Source organism: Peromyscus californicus, unplaced genomic scaffold (genome assembly GCF_007827085.1).
Source record: "Peromyscus californicus insignis strain IS unplaced genomic scaffold, ASM782708v3 Scaffold_2__1_contigs__length_46816999, whole genome shotgun sequence".
Taxonomy (NCBI): domain Eukaryota; kingdom Metazoa; phylum Chordata; class Mammalia; order Rodentia; family Cricetidae; genus Peromyscus; species Peromyscus californicus.
Genome location: NW_026294540.1, coordinates 26,772,723 through 26,792,684, shown reverse-complemented (window position 1 = coordinate 26,792,684; position 19,962 = coordinate 26,772,723). Strand labels below are relative to the sequence as shown.

Sequence of the window (19,962 nt, the reverse complement as noted above, 5' to 3'; positions counted from 1 at the left end):
ACTGCGATCTCAGCACTCCTGTAATGGAGGCAGGAGGATCAAAATACCGATATCAGCTGGACGGTGGTGGGGCACACCTTTGATCCCAGCACTCCAGAGGCAGAGGCAGGTGAATCTCTGTAAGCTCGAGGACAGCCTGATCTACAAATAGAGTTCTAGGACAGCCAGGGCTCTATAGAGAAACCTTGTGCCGAAAGAGGAAAAAAAAAAGCAAAACAAAAAATCCAGTGTCACATTTTGCTACATGTCAAATTCAAGGCCATTCTTGGCTGCATTCGGCCCTGACTCAAAATAAGAAGACAAAAGAAAGAAATGTATGGTGGAAGCCTCAGGTCATGTTGCTGGAGGTGGGTTGGAGGTCTCATTTGTAGAAAGATTCATAGATGTGTGTGGTGGGAAATTGTGTTTTCAGTAGTTGTGGACAGCCAAAGGCTATCATTACACCGTGTCCCCAAAAAACAGATGCTTATACCACAGAAAGCCCTTTTCATATTAACCATCTTCGGGATGATTTGAAGACAAACTCCTAGACCATCAGCTTTTTCCTGCAGGTGAAGTAGTTGTTCACTGAGTGTGGGTTTCCATTCTCAGAAAGAATATGGGAGCTGCAGCAAGGATTGTCCTTTGGGGGGGTCTCCTGGAGTAGGGGAGTCTGGTCTATAGCCCTGGCTCTGTGGACAGTCCGATCCCCTATGCTGGTGGGAGTGGCCTCAATTTATAGGTGGATGTGAGCCGAGCCCCAGGGATCAGTGGAACATTCCAATGAGGCGCCTTCTAGGCTGAGTGGAAATTGCTTGGTACTCCCAGGAACAGGGAGTGACTGGGTGTGGCTGGAGGGGGAGGCATGGCAAGAGACGAACCCCAAACAGAACAGGAAGCTTGCAGAGCAGGACAGTTTTTACGGGTGACCAGGGCCTGTGTGATCTCATGGTCCAACCTAGTCCTGTCATCACAGTGGCACCTCTGTCTTTTCCTCTTGTTCATTTTGCTATTATGGGGTGGGAACAGTAGATAGAATTGCCACCTCAGGCCCATCTGTACACAAAGGAGCCATAAAGTATAACCTGGGAACCTGATTCCACACTCTGCCTTTAGACCTCACCCAGAGAGCTGCCGTGCCTATGTGCCACCTCCTGGGCACATAGTGACAGACAGATAAGGATGGACTGGGATTGGGTTTCTTTCTGCCTCCCTCTTTGAATTATAAAGAATCCAGACACGAGGACTGTTCCCTTCATAGACACCTGCAGGCTTGCTCTTACAAGGAACAAAGTCACTATCACTTGGTCCTTCTCTGTGTTGGGCACTGTTAGGTCACTTGACAGTGTTAAATCACTTGCTTGCTCAGCCCTGGCAGGTGGGGTCTGCCACCTCTAGCTGCTGGCAGTTCTGGTCAAACCGTCAGCCCCAAAGTTCTAGCACTTCCTCCCAACCCTGCTCTTCCCTGGAACTCTGCCAGCCAGAGGGAAGTCTGGACTGAAACTAGAGGAAGTGGGCCTGGGCGTAGATACTCTGCCCTGCCTGGGGATGCCTGAGAAGGCTCAGGCAAAAACCTGGAAACCGAAAGGGCTGCAGCTTGCAGCACTGGCTGTGAGCAGTGGACAAGAACAGCCACCTAGGAAAGAGGAGCTGGGGACTGGCACATAGTTCAGGACAGCAGCCATGGGGCAGAGGCAGAAGAAGAGGATCCCAGAGAGGCTGCGAGAATTCTCAGAATGTCCTGATTATTCCAGACCATTTGGGAAGGCTTACCAGGGAACTACTGGCAACCTCAGCTAGAAACTCAGCTATTGGGGACTATGGAGGTCCAGCCCCTAGATAGTCCCCTCCCAGGGTCCGGGAAGAATCTACAACCAGCTGATAATTAATCTTTGATGAGAAGAAATGAATCTATGTACACGAAACTCCTTAGTCCATATACTTTATTAGTCTGTGTCAGTTACAAGCTTATATTCTACTCTCATTTTTAGCTCATTTCTAGCCTGATTTCTCTCTACACTTGTCTGCGGTCCCCTCTAGGTTCCATCTTAATTCCTTCATCTAGTTCTGCCCCTTCTAGGTTCTCATCCATCTAGTTCTTTCCCATATCAGCTCCTCTCCCATCTCCTTCTCTGTCATCTAGCTCTTCCTCATCTTGTTCTTCCCCATCTGGCTCTTCCTCATCTTCCATCTCGTTCCTCTAGTCCTCTCTTCTAGCCCTTCAATCTAGTTCTTCCCCATCTCAGTTTGTTCCTCTCAAGTTCTTACCCGTCTAGTTCTTCCATACTCTTTTCTCTTCTCCGAACCCCTGTGCCCTGGAAGTCCTGGTATATAAAGCCAGGCTTCCAGGGTCAAACGGAGGGGTGATAAGAATCACATTGAAGCTGGGCAGTGGTGGCGCATGCCTTTAATCCCAGCACTCGGGAGGCAGAGCCAGGCGGATCTCTGTGAGTTCGAGGCCAGCCTGGACTACCAAGTGAGTTCCAGGAAAAGGCGCAAAGCTACACAGAGAAACCCTGCCTCGAAAAAACCAAAAAAAAGAATCACATTGAGAGGCAATAACTGTTAATTATCATTTGCAACCCCAAAGGGAAGTGACCAATGGGGAAATGAATTAACTAAAGGCTGAATTCGGGTAATATCTAAGAAGAGGGAATCCTATGTGCTCAACTATAGTCTTAAACGTGATTAGTAGAAAATGTTAAGAATCTATAAGTTGCTAGGTCAATGGGAGAAAATAAAATTGTCTTCTTTTTTTCTGTGGCTCCTATCTGTCCAAGCTAGCTGCCGTTTTTCTGCAGGGTGGGGGAAAGTGTGCTCGGTCGCTAGGCAACCTGTGTACAGCTAGATGCCTCTGGTGATAGTTAAAGGGAGATCTGGAACCAGAGGTAAGATTTGGGAAAGGAGGAAGTAAGCCTTAATTGGCACATCCACCAGGCCTTCTCAAACAGGTAGTCTGAATGCTTAAGTCTGTTCTTAGAGAGTACAGAGGTATCTCTGATAAAGTACTTTCCTCCATCTGGGGATGGACCTGGCCAGATGCTGCCAATAATGATAATTACAGAGAGGCTTGAACTGGGGTTCTGGCTGAGCATAGCTATCAGTGCAGAGGGTTATCTAAATATTCCTAGAAGTGGTTAGAGTTAAAGGTTTATAAAGTTAGTAAGGCTGTAAGAAAGGAGGGTCCGAGCTAAATTGTGTAAAGCTATTACTTAACGCCCACCTGACCTAAGTGGTGTCTCCTTGTGGAATTTACCTTAAGTCAGGAGACTTGCATGTGGACTGTTAATACTGCTAGTCCTAGAACGTGGCTAGGAAAGTCCAGAGAAAGCCTTTCCTGAGGCTGTTCTCCAAATGCCTGGAATGTGTATGTCCAGAGAGTGATCAGTCCACACTGTTAGCCCTTCTTAGGGAAAAGTCAATTGGGAAAACTATGAAGGCACACATGATTTTCATAACAGAAGACAGCTGATATATAACAAGCCAAGTAACACCGAAAGCTCCTTGGGATTTGGCTTCCTCTGGAGGAATTCCCTGATTCCTCCAGGTAGTGACTTTGCCATAACCAGCTGAGTTCTTATGATATTTTTCTGTGGCCTGCAGCACTCAGCCTCTTTTAAACCTCATGAACTAGGGATGTGGCTCGGCTGGTAGAGCATTTACCAAGCATACATGAAATCATGGGTTCGACCCCCAGCACGGAATAAACTGGACATGAAAGCACATACCTGTGGAGGCAGGAGGGTCAGGAGTTCAAGGTCATCCCCAGCTACGTAGTGAATTCAAGAGTAGCCTGAACTACATGAGACCTTGTCCTAGAAGGAAAGACAGAAGGAAAAAAACTTCATATCTACTTACTTCATGGCTGACTTAAACCTACTGCCTACCCTTGTCGTCTTGGGACTGGACTTGAACTTGCTGCGTTTGTGGAGGAGCCAAAGGAAGGAGCGCTTAGAACCACAAACGAGGAATTTGTTTCCTGACATTGTCAGAGTGACTATGCCCAGAAATGATTGCCTCGCTGTCCTGAGACAAAAGGACAGGTGACAGTCTGAACAGGACTGGTTCCTTTTGGAGAAGACGTTAGTGGCTGACGATATTCCTTGGTCTGTAGAAGCAGCACCCAGCCCCTAGCTGCCAGTCAGTGATAGTCTCCCTGCATATGTCTGCTAGGAAAAAACTGTTCGAGTGTTGCACAAAGAAACAAATGAACAAGGCAATTTTATAAAAATTGTGAGGCAGAACCAAAACCAGGCTGCAGACACAGGGGACAGGAAGTTCGCCTAGTTTTTATTCTAAAGTAAATGGTGATTCTGTGTCATCTCATTGGTGAGAGCATGTCTGTGAGTGTGTGTTTTTACTGTGAGAGTGTGTGTGTGTGTGTGTGTGTGTGTGTGTGTGTGTGTGTCCCTGCCTGCACATGTGTTTATGGGTGTGTGTGTGTGTGTGTGTGTGTGTGTGTGTGTTTGCTGAGGAGGGTGTATTTATATGTGTTGGGTTGGGTATATGTGCAGTGTGTGGAGGCCAGAGGACGATCCTGAGAGTTGTCTCTTAGGCCCCTTCTCCCCTTTCCTTCTGAGATCCTCACTTGGTCTCCTGCTGACTCCGTGCTCACCAAGCAGACTAGGCTGGCTAGCCAGTGAGCTCTAGGGATCCTCCTGTCTCCGTTTCCCCCACACTGGGATGACAAGCCTGCCACACTGTGCCCTGTTTATTTACATAAGAGTTCTGGGAATCAAACTCAAGTCATGTGCTGGCAAATTTACCACCCTAGCCATCTCCCCAGCCCCCCAGTTATAAAGGTTCAGGTGCACAGAAGTGACTTCAGTTAACTTTGTCACCTCCGAACCTGATGTCTAAGTAAGGCCATGTGCATGGCTGTGAGAGGTTAGGAGTCATTTTTTGTTGGTTGGTTGGTTTGGTGGAGTCTTTTTTTTCAAGATAGGGTTTTTCTGTTTAACAGCCCTGACTGTCCTAGAACTCACCCTGTAGAGCAGGCTGGCCTTGAACTCACAGAGATCCGCCTGCCTCTGCCTTCCAAGTGCTGGGATTAAAGGTGTACGCCACCATGCCCAGCAGGGGTGAGGACTCATAGGTGGTTCTAGAGTTACAACTCAGCACACTCCCTTTTAGGCACATAAACAACTTCCACAGGGAACTGGAGGGACCAGGACTCTCCCTGCATCCTAAGCTTGGTCTGCTGCAGGAGAAGCCACTTTAGTAACCCTTAGTAAGAGTACCTGGGAAATACAGGGGCCTCCCTGACCTGTACTGAGATGGATTCTGGAGCCAGTGTGGGGATCTAGGCACAAAGGCAGCTAGGTGCATAAGAAGTCCATCCTAGAGGCAAGCCAAACATGGTATTGGATACCTTTTTCAGCACTTGGTGGTAGAGGCAGGGGGATCTGGAGTTCAGTTTCGTTTACGGCTACATAGTAAGTTCAAGGCCAGCATGGACTACAGGAGCCCCTGGAGAGATGGGGAAAGGGGATTTTGCCTTGTGGATTATTTTGGGACACTGCCCCCTTAAATTACAGTTTACATAAAATTTTATTTTATGAAGGGAGAATAGATTCTGAATTTAACAAGTGACTTGAGATGGTGACTTTGGAGCGTGGCTTGTTAGAAGCTGCTGCTGTCTACAGCGTTGCTGCCTGTCCTGTGTTAGCCCTCCTGAGACCGGGGAGGCTGTGTCCCTCACTCTTCAGCGATTCACCCTCCTTTCTCAGATTACTCTCAGCCTTTAACAGACTGTTGCCTGGCCCCATCAAGAGGCCCTATAATTAAGACCCATCTTCTGCCTCTTTAATAACACAGGAGAGAGAGTGATCCTGAGTAAGGAAGGCAGCAGGAAACTGTAATTCCAGGTCTTCTTCCTGAGCTGGTACGAATTTAGTGCGTGTGAAGTCTTGCTGCTCAGGAGCGAGAGCCGTCTGTTGGCCTGGCAGTTGTGTGGTGGGAGGGAAATGGCATAACAAGATGCTCTGATTTTGTGAAGTTCCTTGGATCAGTGTCCAGCCTACCCGGGGTTTCCCACTTCACCTTCCTGTGATATGTAGACACTGGCTGAGGGAGATGAGCTCATCTGGGTCAGTTCATAAGACACACCACAGACATAGAGCCTCCCCAAGTGCCTGCTGGAAACCCCAGCAGTGTCCTTAGCTTACCTTATTCTGGGCCTCATACTGACTCAGTATGCTCCAATTTTCCCCATTGGTCACTTCTCAATGCCTTTCACATTGTCCTCTGGAATGACGCCAGAAAGATTCAAATGGTCTTCCAATCCCAGCCTCTTCCTGTGGTGTATACCAGGTAGATGTTCTCCTCCTCCATGTACAGGGATGGCCTCTTGGATTCTGACCCCACTTGCCCATCCAGTGTCCTTGCCCATGAGTCCCATGTCTATATATCTGTGTTCTCTCCCTAAGACCCTTGCTGACTGCCCCCACATCCGTGACTTACTATAGCCTTATCCATGGGATCTTAACTTTTATTCCACAACTAGAACATAAGCAAATACGTGAGGTAGGAGGATTAGGCGTTCTAGGCTACCTCAGGCTACATAATAAGAGCCTCTCAGAAAGAAAAAGCAAATGAACTCTCAGCGATTCTGAATTCTCTCCTGCCTCCTTTCCTTGCAGATTGATGCACTGAGTAAAAGGAGCAAAGAAGCAGAGGCAGCCTTCTTGACTGTGTACAAGAGATTAATTGATGTTCCAGGTGAGTGAGGGGGAGACTGTGTTTGCTCAGGTGCGACTGTGACTGTCACTGTTTTGAGTTATCCTAAGGTGAACGGGTCACTCAAGCAGCTTCCCTGGAAAACCAAGGGGTTTGGATAATGTGAATTCTATAGAACCCAGACTTTGGGTAAGCAGGAATATGCAGTGTATGTATAATCCCAGGCTCACTAGCTGATTCTTTTGTAAGCACAGAAGCCCATGCCTGTGGCCATGCCCAGAATTTCTGTATAAGGGGAAGTATAGCATGGTGGTCAGTGCTCTGCAATGGTCTCCCAAGTGCAGATGCCACCTGCAGGACCTTGGGAATGGTGCTGACAGCACCCCTGGTGTATTTCACACCCTCCCATCACAGAGGCTCAGGGGTTCCTGGGAAGTGTCTTTTCCTGAAGGGTTAAAGCTGACAGCCCTGTTCACTGTGACAGTGTAATTGAGTAGCATCTTCTTTTAAAGGCATGCATTCAAGTTTAAGTGTTCCTGGTCAGGGATTCCTCAAGGAGATGGCATCCCAGTCCCTTAGGGCAGTGTGGTAGGTATCACATGGATCCTGGCTCAGTCCTGGAGGGAAAGTCACATCTCCCTCTGCTGACAAGGAAACCAGAGTACCCCCGACACTGCAGTCCCGTTTGCCCTGTTTGATAATTGTGCAGACACCCCCGTATTAGACATGCCGTGACAGACAAAGCAGAGACTTCCTTTTTGTACCTGTACGGTGTCGGCATTCCTTCCGAGAAGGGCCTGGTCTACAGCACTGTGTTCACTGACAGCCACCAGTCAGAGCCACCGGAAGCTTGGCTCTTCTCTCTTGGAGCTAAACCAAAAAGGAATTCTCTGAACAGAATTCCAAACAAAGAATTCTCTGATCCAGCCTCCCTCCATGGGATTTGCTGCAAGGTCTCAATTGTATTGCTTTTCCTTTTGGATCTCAATTTTCTCTTCTGTAAAATGGGTAGGATGTAGAAATGACATAGTAGTGGAGAATACTTTCCCATGTTCCATTTTTTATTGCCTTAGTTGTTTATCATGCTCTGAGTTCTAAATTCTGACCTTAAGATTTTCTGTAAGAGTTTGTATGTTATTATGGGTTTTCTGAAGACTATGCCTAAGACCAACAAGGAAGCTTCTGTATTATAAATGGATTATTTGGTGTTCAGGGTACACTGCATGTCCTGGTTTGCTACTCTACTGATGTAATAAAACAGTGACCAAATCAATTTGGGGCAGGAAAGAATTTATTTGACCTTCATGTCCTGATCACAGTACATCATTGAGAGGAGTTAGGACAGGGACCTAGAAACAGGAACTACAGCAGAGACCGTAGAGGAAAGCTGCTGATTGGTTTACTCTCCATGGCTTGCTCAGCCTGCCTTCTTGTACAACCTAGACCACCTGCTCAGAGGCGGCACCACTTACAGTGGACTGGGCCCTCCCACATCCATCACTAATCAAGAAATACCCCATACAATTGCCCACGGGGGCAGTTCTTCCCCTGGTTGCTCTAAGTTGTGTCCTGTTGACAAAAAAACTAACCAGCACACTGTTCCTCAAGTGCTAGAAGTTTGATGGACACTTCCTGCATTTTCTTTTTTCTCCCTTTATTTTACTTTTCAGTGTTGGGGGTTGGACCCCCCAGAACCTTGTACTTGTTATCAACTTGGTTCTTTTATGTGTAAGGCGTCTTAGAATGTTTTCTCTGAACCATGTGATGTCCACACTGACTCCCAGGATGCAGAATTTATAGGAGAAGTACAGCCATTTCCATACCATTCATTCTCCAAGAGTTCTCTCGGTTCCTCCTGCTCAGGAGGGTTCTGCTCCTGCCGTCACTGCAGGATTCCACAGGATTCCACAGGGAAGGGAGTTCCAGATGAGAGCCAGGGCCTGTCAAGCTGGGGAATTCTTATTCCGTGTTCACCAAAGACCTTCTTTCATTTTGACCTCAGCTCCTGCTTTCAAACCAAAACTTACATTCTGTGCAGAATCTCATTTGGACTGGGTTTTCCCCAGTGAAGTTTCCCAGCTCAGGAATCACTTGGCAGACTGTTGGATTCTTTATCTGAAGTGATTTTCTGCCTCAGTTTCCCAAAGAACACAAACAGATTGGTTTTCTCATTAAAGTTGTATTTTTATATATAAAGACCTTATATATTTTTATAGTTTCCATAATTATATTGGGCTGGAGAATTTTGTTTATTTTTACATTTATTTATTTGTTTGTGTACGTGTGCACATGCATGTGTGTCCACCAGAGAACAACTTGTCAGAGTCCATTCTCTTTCTACCATGCAGGTCCCACAAGCACCTTTACTCACTGAGCCGTCTCAACGGCCATGTTTGGTTTTTGAGGCAGGGTTGTATTATGTATCTAAAGGTGGCTTCCAATTCACCACATAGCACCAGTTAATCTCTAACTCACCACTCCTCCTGTCTCAGTCTCCCAGTTATTAGAGATAGAGGTATTTGCCACCACACCAAGCTCAAGCTATTAGCAGTTCTCAACCTGTGGATCATGACCCCTTTGGGGTCACGTATCATATCTCCTGCATATCAGATCTTTACAGTACGATTCACAACAGTAACAAAATGACAGTTATGAAGTAGCAATGAAATAATTTTATGGTTAGAAGTCACCACAACATGAGGAACTGTATTAAAGGGTCACAGCATTAGGAAGCTTGAGAACCACAGAGCTAGAGAATTAAAGCTCACAGTTCACACTGAAGATGGACTAAATTAGATTTACTATTTTGGAGTTAAGAATGTAGTTTAACTGATAAGTGCCTGTCTAGCATGCATGAAGCGCTGGGTTTGATCTGTAGCTTCATAAATCCAGGAACTGTGGTAAAATGCAGCACTCAATGGGCAGAGGCAGGAAGATCAGGAATTTAAGGTCATTCTTGGCTACACATCAAGTTCAAGGCCAGCATGGTCTACTGGAGAGTCTGTCTCAAAAAAAAAAAAAAAAAAGTATGTTTTCTGTATCAGAGTCAACTAAAACACACCTACATTCCAGGTAGATCATTCCCCTCAGCATGCTAGACGTGCTGTGGGCTGACAGATCTGACAAGTTACCTAGGAAGCTGGGCCAGGGCGCTCCACCTGGGTCATGCAGTCTGGCGATTGCTTAGATGAGGTAATCCTGTGGCTGAGGCTTCCAGGAAAGGCCTGGTCAATAGCGCCTCATTTATTGACAGCCACCCAGGCAGGCAGGGGTCCAGGAGCCTTCGTTGTCTGTGGGCTTTAGGCTGCAGTCCAGTAGAAGACAGAAGGACCTGTGGACATATTGAGTTCTACTTGAGAGAGACAGGAACTCATGTTAACAGGAAGCTTGGGGAAACTGACAGGTATGGCAGCTACACTCCCCGTGGCTCAGTGCCAGGAGCTCAGGCAGGGCAGGGCTGCCAGCCCCGGGAAAAGCCGGGTCCTAGGGTGGCTGGCGCCAGCCACCATGCCGCCTGGAGCTGTACTTCTCCATTTCTTCTTGCCCCTTGTTTGTGGGGTCTGCTTTCGGCCAAGGTTTATTCTCTCACTCTGTGCCCACCAACAGGCACCCAGAAAGTGTGAACCAGGCAGTTAACAAAACCCTTCAGGGGCCCTGAACGGCTTTCAGCAGCCACCAAAGTGACGGCTCCATCTTGGTCCAGCTCTCATTCCCAAGTGAAAGCCTGCATGGCCAGCTCTCTCCTGAACTGTCAACTGGGATGGCTAATGGCCCCTATTCCCACTCAAGGGCCACCATCCTCTCCCTCATCGTCTGCTCACCCAAGGACCATGTGGTCACCTAGTCCTCCTAGCCATTTACCAGTACACTATGTCTCTATCCCAACTCCTGCCACCCCTTCTTCACATTGCAGGTGCCCCAAGCACAGCTCAGTTCACCTGTCTCTAGACCTGCAGATTAATTTATATGAGGACCCCACGTGCTCAAATGTTCTACCTTGTCCTAGCACATCTTGTTCTGACCTCACGGTCCAGGTCTATGTAGTCCAGGTAGACTTAGAATTCACCATCTTCCTACCTCAGCCGCCCAAATGCTAAGATCGCAAGCATGTATTGCCACACTCAGCCTCCTGTGCCCCACCCCCAACCCCTCTCTTTTGAGATAAGGTCTCATGTAGCTCAGGGCTACCCTCAAACTTTGATATGTAGCTGAGGATAACTTTGAACTTCTGATCGTCCTGCCTCCCCAACCCGAGTGCTGGGATTACAGGTGTGCACCACCATGTCTGGTTCGTGCAGGGGTGGGATTGATCCCAGAGGCTCAAGCATGCTAGACAAGCAGTCTACCAACTGAGCTACAGCCCCAGCCGTCTCCCTGCTGGTATAGCTATGGCGTACACTGCATAACAACGTGTTAGTCAACAGGGAACACATAGACAGTAACAGTGATGTTAGAAGACTGTCACCTAGTCATTTCCTCCCTGCCTTAGCTCCTGTAACATTTCTTCAGAAATAACAAAACCCAGTAACACATTTCTCAGAATTTGTCCTCATGACTGTACTTGGTAACTGGGTTCTTTTGGAAGGGACACTCAAACAATGTGGCCTTCTTCCTAATCATTTCCCAGGCATCTACCCCAGTGTCTGACATGTAGTAGAAATCAGGTAAATATTTGCCCAGTGAATGTACAAATGAATGTGTCAAATCATTTCTTCTACGTGCTGTCTGAAGCCAGATGGGTGATGCTGTACTCCCAGAACTAGGGGTGTGGAGGCAGGAGCTCGGAGTCTAAGGTTATCCTCATGTCTGAGGTGGCTTCACTGTAGGGCAATATGAATGACATGAAACCGTGTAGGGTAAACTAAATAGTATGTTCTCAGTTTTCCTGCTCTGCAGCTTTCTTAGTCAGTGTATGCCTTGCCCCTGTGATTGGCACCTCCCATAGGAAGGAGCCCCCGGAGTATCTAAAGTATCAGCCAGCAGCCACTGCTCCAGAACAGAGTGTCTTGCCACTGCCATGGAGTGGTTTAATGGCTCTCTGAATTTTCATTTAGCTTTTATGTCAGTCTATAAAGATTTTCATGGCTGCAAAGACATTGACACAGCCCTTCCATTCGGGGTCCAGCACATGTGCTTGGCAGGTTTTTCATCCTGTGGCTTTGATGCCTGGCACCTGCATTTGGTTGAACAGCTGTCCTGCCTGCATCCCAGCTGGGTTCTCCCTATACCCTGCCTGCTCACCTGCCCCTGATCCCCAGCTCCAGGGATCAGACATCTCTTTCTGGCGTCCACGGGCATACACACAAATAAAACATAATTCTAAGGAGACCCTGTCTTAGTCAGGGTTTCTATTGCTGCAACGAAGCACCATGACCAAGAGCAAGTTGGGGAGGAAAGGGTTTATTTGGTTTTAACTTCTACATTGCTGTTATCACCAAAGGAGTCAGGACAGGAACTCAAGCAGGATAGGAACCTAAAGCAGGAGCTGATTGATGCAGAGGCCGTGGAGGGGTGCTGCTTATTGACTTGCTCCCCATGGCTTGCTCAGCCTGCTTTCTTGTAGAACCCAGGACCACCAGCCCAGGGATGTCACCATCCACCATGGGCTGGACGCTCCCTCATCAATCACTAATTAAGAAAATGCCCTACAGCTGTATCTTATGGAGACGGTTTCCCAATTGGAGCTCCTTCCTCTCTGACGATGCTAGCTTGTGTCAAATTAGCATAAAACCAGCCAGCACAGACCCAGTCTCCAACAAAACAAAAACAATCAGCTATCAACAAAAATCTCAGCATGTTAAAGATACTGACTAGACCTTTATTGCAAAATAACCTTAAGCCATTATTGGTCATTATCTCAGCAGTTACAGTAATATGGCCTAATATTTCCTTAGTGACAGAGAGATTTTTTTTTTTTACTTTTCTTTTAAGATCTACCTGCCTCTGCCTCCCCAGTGTTAGAATTAAAAGCATGAACCACTGGGTCCAGCTGAGGGATGATTTACTTGAGTCGAGTTTTCACTCTGGAACTCATGATCATCCTCCAGCCTCAGCCTCTCTAGTGCTGGGATTACAGGTGTGTGCTGCTGGCAGTACCTGCTGCTGAAGACAGAGCCGTAGGCTTCCCCCAAGAAGGCATTTCACTCGAGTCACATCTGAGGGCCCAGTTTAGTTTTTCAGTTCTTCATTCATTATTTTATAGTTTCTTATTATGTGTGTGCTTGTGTGCACATACATATCACATGTATGGAAATTAGAACCTTCAGAAGTTGATTTTCTCTTTCCACTATGTGTGCCCTGGGGATCAAACTCAGGTCATCAGGCTTGTCAGCAAATACACTTACCTGCTGAACTATCATGCTTGTCCCCATTCATTTGTTTTTTGAAATAGGGTTTAATGTAGCCCAGGATAGCCTAGCACTTGGTGTGCAGCCAGCACTGGCCTTACATTTCTGATACTCCGGCCTCAGCTAGTGCTAAGGTTCTGAGCATGCCTCACCATACCTGGCTAATTTTTTTTAAATTCAGTACAGTACACTTTTCATTGAGATTTATATCCATTCTCTACAATCCACCTCATGAGGACAAGTGTCATAACCAGTTGCCGGCATTGTGACCTGATAGGAGTCCCTAGGGGGGCCCCTCTGCTTCTGCCTTCCTATTCATGAGGCTGTCATCCCTCAGCCTCGTGTATTTGGGTCCATGTCTGTGGGCAAAGGCAGAGTTTCAGGATGGTCTCTGGATGCCAACAACTTCCCAGTGCACAGAGCACAGTTTAAGATGTCACTTAAACTCTGCCAGCACCTCCTAGCAGTCCATCACATAGAAGCCTGGACTGAGAGCCCCAAAAGACTCACAGGTGACACTTCCCTTCCTCCCACTCCCCAACACTGCACCCACACTTTGATCAGTAGAGAAAATATTTCACAGTCACAATTTGAGTGAAATAGCTTATCTCTCTAACTGACGATAGAAGAAATAAATGTCTCTGCTTTTAAATGGTGGCCCTCTCCCGTAGCTGGAATATTATGGAATGACCTCCTTTTGAAGGCTTTGCATAGCAGGAATTTTCCCAGTGGCATGCATAATCTGCCAGTCATTAACCTTGAGTGGGTGACTTGCCTCAGATTTTCATTCTGCAATAATTATTTATTTGCATGGTTGGGAGGGGACAACATACATAAATCAGCAGAACAATCACTTGCCGTCTAACTTTCTCAGTTGTGCTGGCTGGTTTTATGTCAACTCGGCACAAGCTGGAGTCATCAGTGGAGGGAGTCTCCGTTGAGAAGATGCCTCCTTTAAACTGGTCTGTAGGCAAGCCTGTGGAGCATTCTCTTAGTGATTGATGGGGGCAGGTCCAGCCCATTGTGGGTGGGGCTACCCCTGGGCTAGTGGTCCTGGGTTCTCTGGCAGGCTGAGAAAATGTGGAGAGCAAGTCAGTAAGCAGCATTCTTCCATGACCTCTGCATCAGCTCCTGTCTCCAAGTTCCTACTCTGTTTGCATTCCTGTTCTGACTTCCTTCATTGATTAACAGTGATATGGACGTATAAGCCCATTCCTCCCCGAGTTGCTTTGGTCATGGTGTTTCACCACAGCAATAGTAACCCTGACTAAAACAGTTGCCTTTACCAGCATCACAGGTCAGAGCAGTTACCTGCCTACTTGTAAAGTACTCATAAAGCTAAAACATGTTGGGATGTCTATTCTGGAAAGTTTTGGGGAGGTGCATGTGCACAAGTATGTGTTGAGATAAAGTCTGAAAGAATCAGGCTGTCCTCACTCCCTACGTAGCCCCGACTGTCCTGAAACTCTGAATCCTGCCCAAGCCTCCCAAGTACTAGGTTCACAGACCTGTGTCACCGCACCTGGTTATCAGTTTTGTGGTAGTGTCGTACCCCTTTAATCCTAGTGCTTAAGAGGCAGAGGCAAGTGGATCTGTCCCTGAGAGTTCAAGGCCAGCTTGGTCTACAAAGTGAGTTGCAGGACAGCCAGGGCTACACAGAGGAACCTTGTCTTGAAAAATCCTTAGACTTGTACTGGGGAGATGGCTTAGTTGGTAAAGCGTTAGCCGCTCATGCAGGAGAACCTGAAACTGGGTCTCCAGCATCCACTCACAAATCCAGGTGTGGTGTGGGTGTGTGAGTCTTTCACTTTCTGAACAGCCAGCCAAGTGAGCTCTGGGTTCAGTGAGACCTCATACACACACACACACACACACACACACACACACACACACACACACACATGCACCCACACACATGAATACTGCATTCTTACACTGCATAGGCGCAAAAGAGTCCTTAGACAGGAGGTGAGGCACCACGTCAGAGAAGCCACTGCCACTTGTTTGTTGCTGCTGCTACAGAACTCGGCCTTAGCCGCAAAGCTCCTTGGGAAAATCTCTTTTCAAGCTGCCTGTCTTCTCCTGGCTTCCAGGATTCCCATGCAAGCGTCATATTTTACTCCTGACTCAGTAGCAGTGTACTTCCTACCGACAAGGCCCTTTCAACTCAAAAACAGTGCCTGGGAGCATTTAAGACGGAGGGCTTAGGAAGCACATTACCAGCACTGTAAAGTGTTCACCACCTCACGAAGCAGTCCAGCCCACGGTGTAAGAACGGCCTCAGCCTCCTTGACTGCCTTCGGAAACTGGCCTGTAGTTTTGGAAAGCACATGTGTGGTGGCTACTTTTCTCGTTGCTGTGACAAAAGCAACCTAAGGGAGAGAGGGTTTGTCTTGGCTCACAGTTTTAGGAGATATGTCCAGAGGAGAGACTTGGTGGCAGGAGCATGAGCAGCTGGTCACATGGCATCCACAGTCAGGAAGCAGAGAGAAGGATGCTGGGGCTCAGTACACTGTTTCCTTTCCATTCAGTCCAGGACCCCAGCCAGGAAATGGGTCTTCATTCCTCAATTAAATCTTTGTAGAATCACCTTCACAGTCAAATCCAGGGGTATATTTTCATGGTGATGCTAGGTCCAGTTCAGTTGACAGTGAAGTGAACCCCACAATATGGCATAGGCTCTCTGGAGCAGTGAATGAGATCTTACTAGAGAGAACTCATTTGTGGGTTATTCTATCCCAGAACCAGAAGCCCCAGGCTGACCTCAAACTCGTATAGCTGTTGATGACCTTGAACTCCTAATCCTCCAGCCTCTACCTCCCAAGTGCTGGGATTACAGGTGTACACCACCATGTCCCATTTATGTGGTGCTAGGCTGGGGATCGAATCCAGAGCACCACGCATGTTTGGCAAGCACTCTGTAAGCAGAGCTACAGGCTCAGCTTCAGGTCTGCTTTTTAATGTTCCTCCACCAGGGGGACATGACCATCTAGTCCTTTGTGCTGTTACCTTCTGGTGAGGACTCACAGATAAAATTGGAATCTTCCTTTCCAGTCCTTCTTTCCTGTTGGCCATAATGACTCCTTGGGAAAGCCAACAGGATCTGGTGTGTCAGTTAGAACTGCCTCTGGGTTTTTAGGCCACCGTACCATTGGTGTGCTAGCATTCAAGGCTGGAAAAATATGGCTGCCTCTAGTCTGGTTCCAGAGGGCTAAGTCTAGTTCAGGTGTTCCAGGTCTCCTAATGTTGGCAAACTAGGTCAATGCCCCTGACATTTGTGACTTTAGTGGCTTGAGACCTGCAAGATTCCCCTCACAGGTGTCTGTCTGTCTTCCTGGGACATTTTCATTCATATTATTAAGAAACAAGACAAAAAGGGAATGGGACTTCTGAGGAGCAGTGCAGCTTGGGTTATAGGCAGGCACTCAGCTGCCTGTGGCTCCTTGCACTGGAGCTGGTCCTAAAGCTGCCTCAAGAGACAAGAAGCAGTTATGTTTCACACTGGAGGAACTGGAAACCAGACAGGAGACAGCTTTTTTCCCACCCTTCATGACTAGGACAGCAGACAGACTTGGAGCATCTTTTATCTCAGTGCCCTGTTACATGCTGTTTACAGTGATCAATCAACTACATACTCTTATTTTTATTGAGATAGTCTCATGAAGTCCATGCTGACCTCTGCATCACTGTATGCCAAGGATAACCCCCTCCTCTGGCTTCCACCTTCTGAGTTCTGAGATTGCAAATGCACACCACTATATCCTGTTTATGTGTGGTTGGGCATGGAATCCAGGGCTTCGTGCATGCTAGGCAAGGGCTCTCCCTACGGAGGCATATCCTCAACACCCAACTATACACTTTCAAGAAGTGAAAGTTACAAGGTGGATGCCTGCGTCTGTGCCAGCAGCTTCAGCATGCTATCCTCATTCTTGGTCCTGCCTACCCCAAGCCCTTGGCTCTACTGGTGCATTGAAAACTCCTGAACTGACCCTGGGAATCCTTCTTGGTGTGCTTGCACACAGGGGTGCGTGGCCTCGTCCCACCTGTTCCTCCCCACCCCTCCACCCCCAGCCCAGCCATGACTAGGGTGGTCCTGGCATGCTGGGTATCTAGACAGCTTTTCATCGGTTGCTCATCAGCATGCTAATTGTCATATAACTAATTATGCCCTGAATTCCAGTTGATTTTCTTAATGAGACAGCTGGGTTAATTATGTAATCGTATGATTACATTAGCCCAGAGTGTCCTGGCAAAAAGTAGAGTCTGCCTCTATGTGATGTCATTGCTGGGATGGTGCTCACAAGAAACACATTCATCCTGGAGCTGGTGGCAGGGGACAGCCCTGTGTTGCCTGCAGAGCTGTCTGCGCAAACATGGCCCAGGGTTTAAGATGGGACTTCTAAGCTCTCACAGTATGGGGTGGATCTGTTTGCCACAAGCCCAACTGCCATCTCCAAGTCTTCCCTGGCATAAACAGTCCTAGCCAGATCTGAAGCTGGCTTGTCATCCTGGTAGCTTCAGTGAAGCCCTTAGTAATTCTTTATTTACACTGCTTCACTTTATTGGGGCTTGCCTGCTTCTCGGGTAGTTATCAGAGAATCCCAAACAAAATGTTTGTATTGAAGTCCTGGAGGGCCAGGGTGAGTGGCTTGACAGAGTGTATAAATGGCCCCAGACTGGCCCCAGCATTGTTTTCCATTGTGCCCCTCCCCCACAGAAGCAGACATTCCTGAGAGGTCCACCTGTTGAGTTACCACTCTGCCTGGTCACACTGGTGTCCTGGCTCTTCCTCTGCCAGGACTTCCTTCTCAGCATCAACACACTCTCCTGATGACTTCTGAAACTCAGCAGATGTCATGCGAGAGTCTCTTGTGTCCTCACAACTAATAAGCTCACCTCCAGAAGCTGGCCCCCATCTGAGCCCCTCTTTTCACCCCTGCCACCACCTCCCTCATCCCTAGTCCAGTGATCCTTTACTCCCTGGGCTCAGCATGCCTACTGCATCCTACTGGCCACTCTCGGCACACACCCATCAATCCAGAGCACTGGCCAGAGATCTTTCTATATCTTCAGGCTGACCTCAGAGACTCACTTTGTAGCTAAGGATGACCTTGAATTTCTGATCTTCTGGGCCTGGTTTGTGTGGAGCTAGGGATTCAACCTAGAACCTCATGTATGCTAGGCAGGTACCAACTGAGATACAGCCATTTATCTCAAGAGTAAAAAATTTGAGATTCATAGCCCCAAGATGTTCTTATTTTATGCATATAGTATGCATGGACAATTATAGTAGTGTATTTAAAAACTCTACATCACATTCTAGAAATAGAATAAAAAGCTGCAGCCAGGCATCATAGTTCATACCTACAATCCCAGTTCTTTGGGAGCCGAGTGCCGGAAATTACAAATTCAAGGATAGCCTGGTCTACAAAGTGAGTTCAAGTACATCCTGGGCAACTTAATGAGACCCTATGTCAAAATGAAAGGTAAACAGAAACTGAGGCTGTAGCTCAGTGGTAGAGGGCTTGCCTAGCATGCATCCAGTCCACAGCACCACACACAGTGGTGTGGTGAGGAGTAAAAGGAAGGAAAGATTTTATTAAAAACATAAAAACATGTTCTCCTTGAAAATTATACATGTATATATACATATAAATTGTTTACTATAGTGTTAGGCATTGAACCTTGGGCCTTGCATGTTCGAAGTAAGCATTCTAAGACTGAGCTATATACCCTCAGTTCACTGAAGTTATATGTTTGTGTGAATGATGAGTGTGTGCATGTAGAGACCAGAGATTAACCTTGAGTGTTATTCCTCAGGAGCTGCCTGTCTTGGATTTTTGTTGCTTGCTTGCTTGTTTGTTTGTTTGTTTGTTTGAGACAGTCTGTCACTGGGAGCTGAGGCTTGCTAATTAGGCTAGGCTGGCTAGTCGGCCAGCAAGCCCCAAAGATCCGCCTGTCTCAGGGCTTACAAGTGTTCATCCCTGCTCCCCTCTTCCTAGCATTTTACATGTGTTCTGGTGCTCAAATTCTTCACCAACTTCACCAACTGAGTGCCTTCTCAGCGTGTCCCTGCTTGATGGACATTGGAGTTGCTTCCAATCTGTGATCTCTGTGAATAAACTATTGTCACCTGGACAAGCTGTTTTGTTTAAGGGCTTTTCATTTTGAGGCAGGGCCTCACGTATCCCAGAACAGGCCTTGAATTGGCTACATAGCCAAAGATGGATTGCTACATAGCCAAAGCAGAATTCTGATCATCCTGCCTCCACCTCCTGAGTTCTGGGATTATTCTGATGAAACACCACACCTGTTTATGCAGCACTGAGGAGGGAATCCAGGACTTCCTCCATGAAGCAAGCACACTATAAGCTAGGCTATCTCCTCGCTCCTCAGCCCTGACTTTGATTTTTTTTTTTAAGGCAAATATTCCTGCTAGGTCATTGAACTTGATAAGAATTACGCTGTTTTTTAAAATAATTGATTCATTTTATCCTCTTCAAAAAAACAGATTTCCGCTTGCTCCACATCTGCTGTCATTTGTTATTGTCTAATGGTGATGTTTCCCCCACCACCACCTTTTGATCCTTAGATCTTTCTTTACATTTCTTCAATCTGTTGCCCTCCTCCTGCCTCCTCCTCCCCCATCCCCACCCCCACCCCCTCCACCCCTTTTCTTTCCTTTGCTTGTCTTTTTGAGATAGGGTCTCAAGCTAAACTGAAATTCAAGATCCTCCTACTCATCCTCCCAAGTGCTGATATTAGAGACCTGAGCAATTGCACCAGCCTATAGATACCCTTTATAAAGTTGAAGGAGTTCCATCTTGAATGAGCATTGAATCTTGTCAGCTTTTTGTTTGTTTTTGTTTTTCTACTACCATATAGCTTCTTCCTTACTGTCAAAGCATGGTTTAAAAAAGAAAAGAGTTGGTTTTCAAGTGTTACACCAATCTTGCAT

General features: G+C 47.1%; 1 protein-coding gene across 8 annotated transcripts in view; it reads left to right on the top strand.

The window, feature by feature from the left end:
- Cux1 (cut like homeobox 1) overlaps window positions 1–19,962 on the top strand; it is a 340,338-nt gene that overhangs the window by 174,280 nt on the left and 146,096 nt on the right. For all 8 annotated transcript variants that reach the window (XM_052754026.1, XM_052754027.1, XM_052754028.1 and 5 more), the window contains exon 4: window positions 6,621–6,699. In XM_052754026.1, coding sequence (XP_052609986.1) covers window positions 6,621–6,699 — 79 coding nt within the window. The remainder of the gene's footprint in view (window positions 1–6,620; window positions 6,700–19,962) is intronic.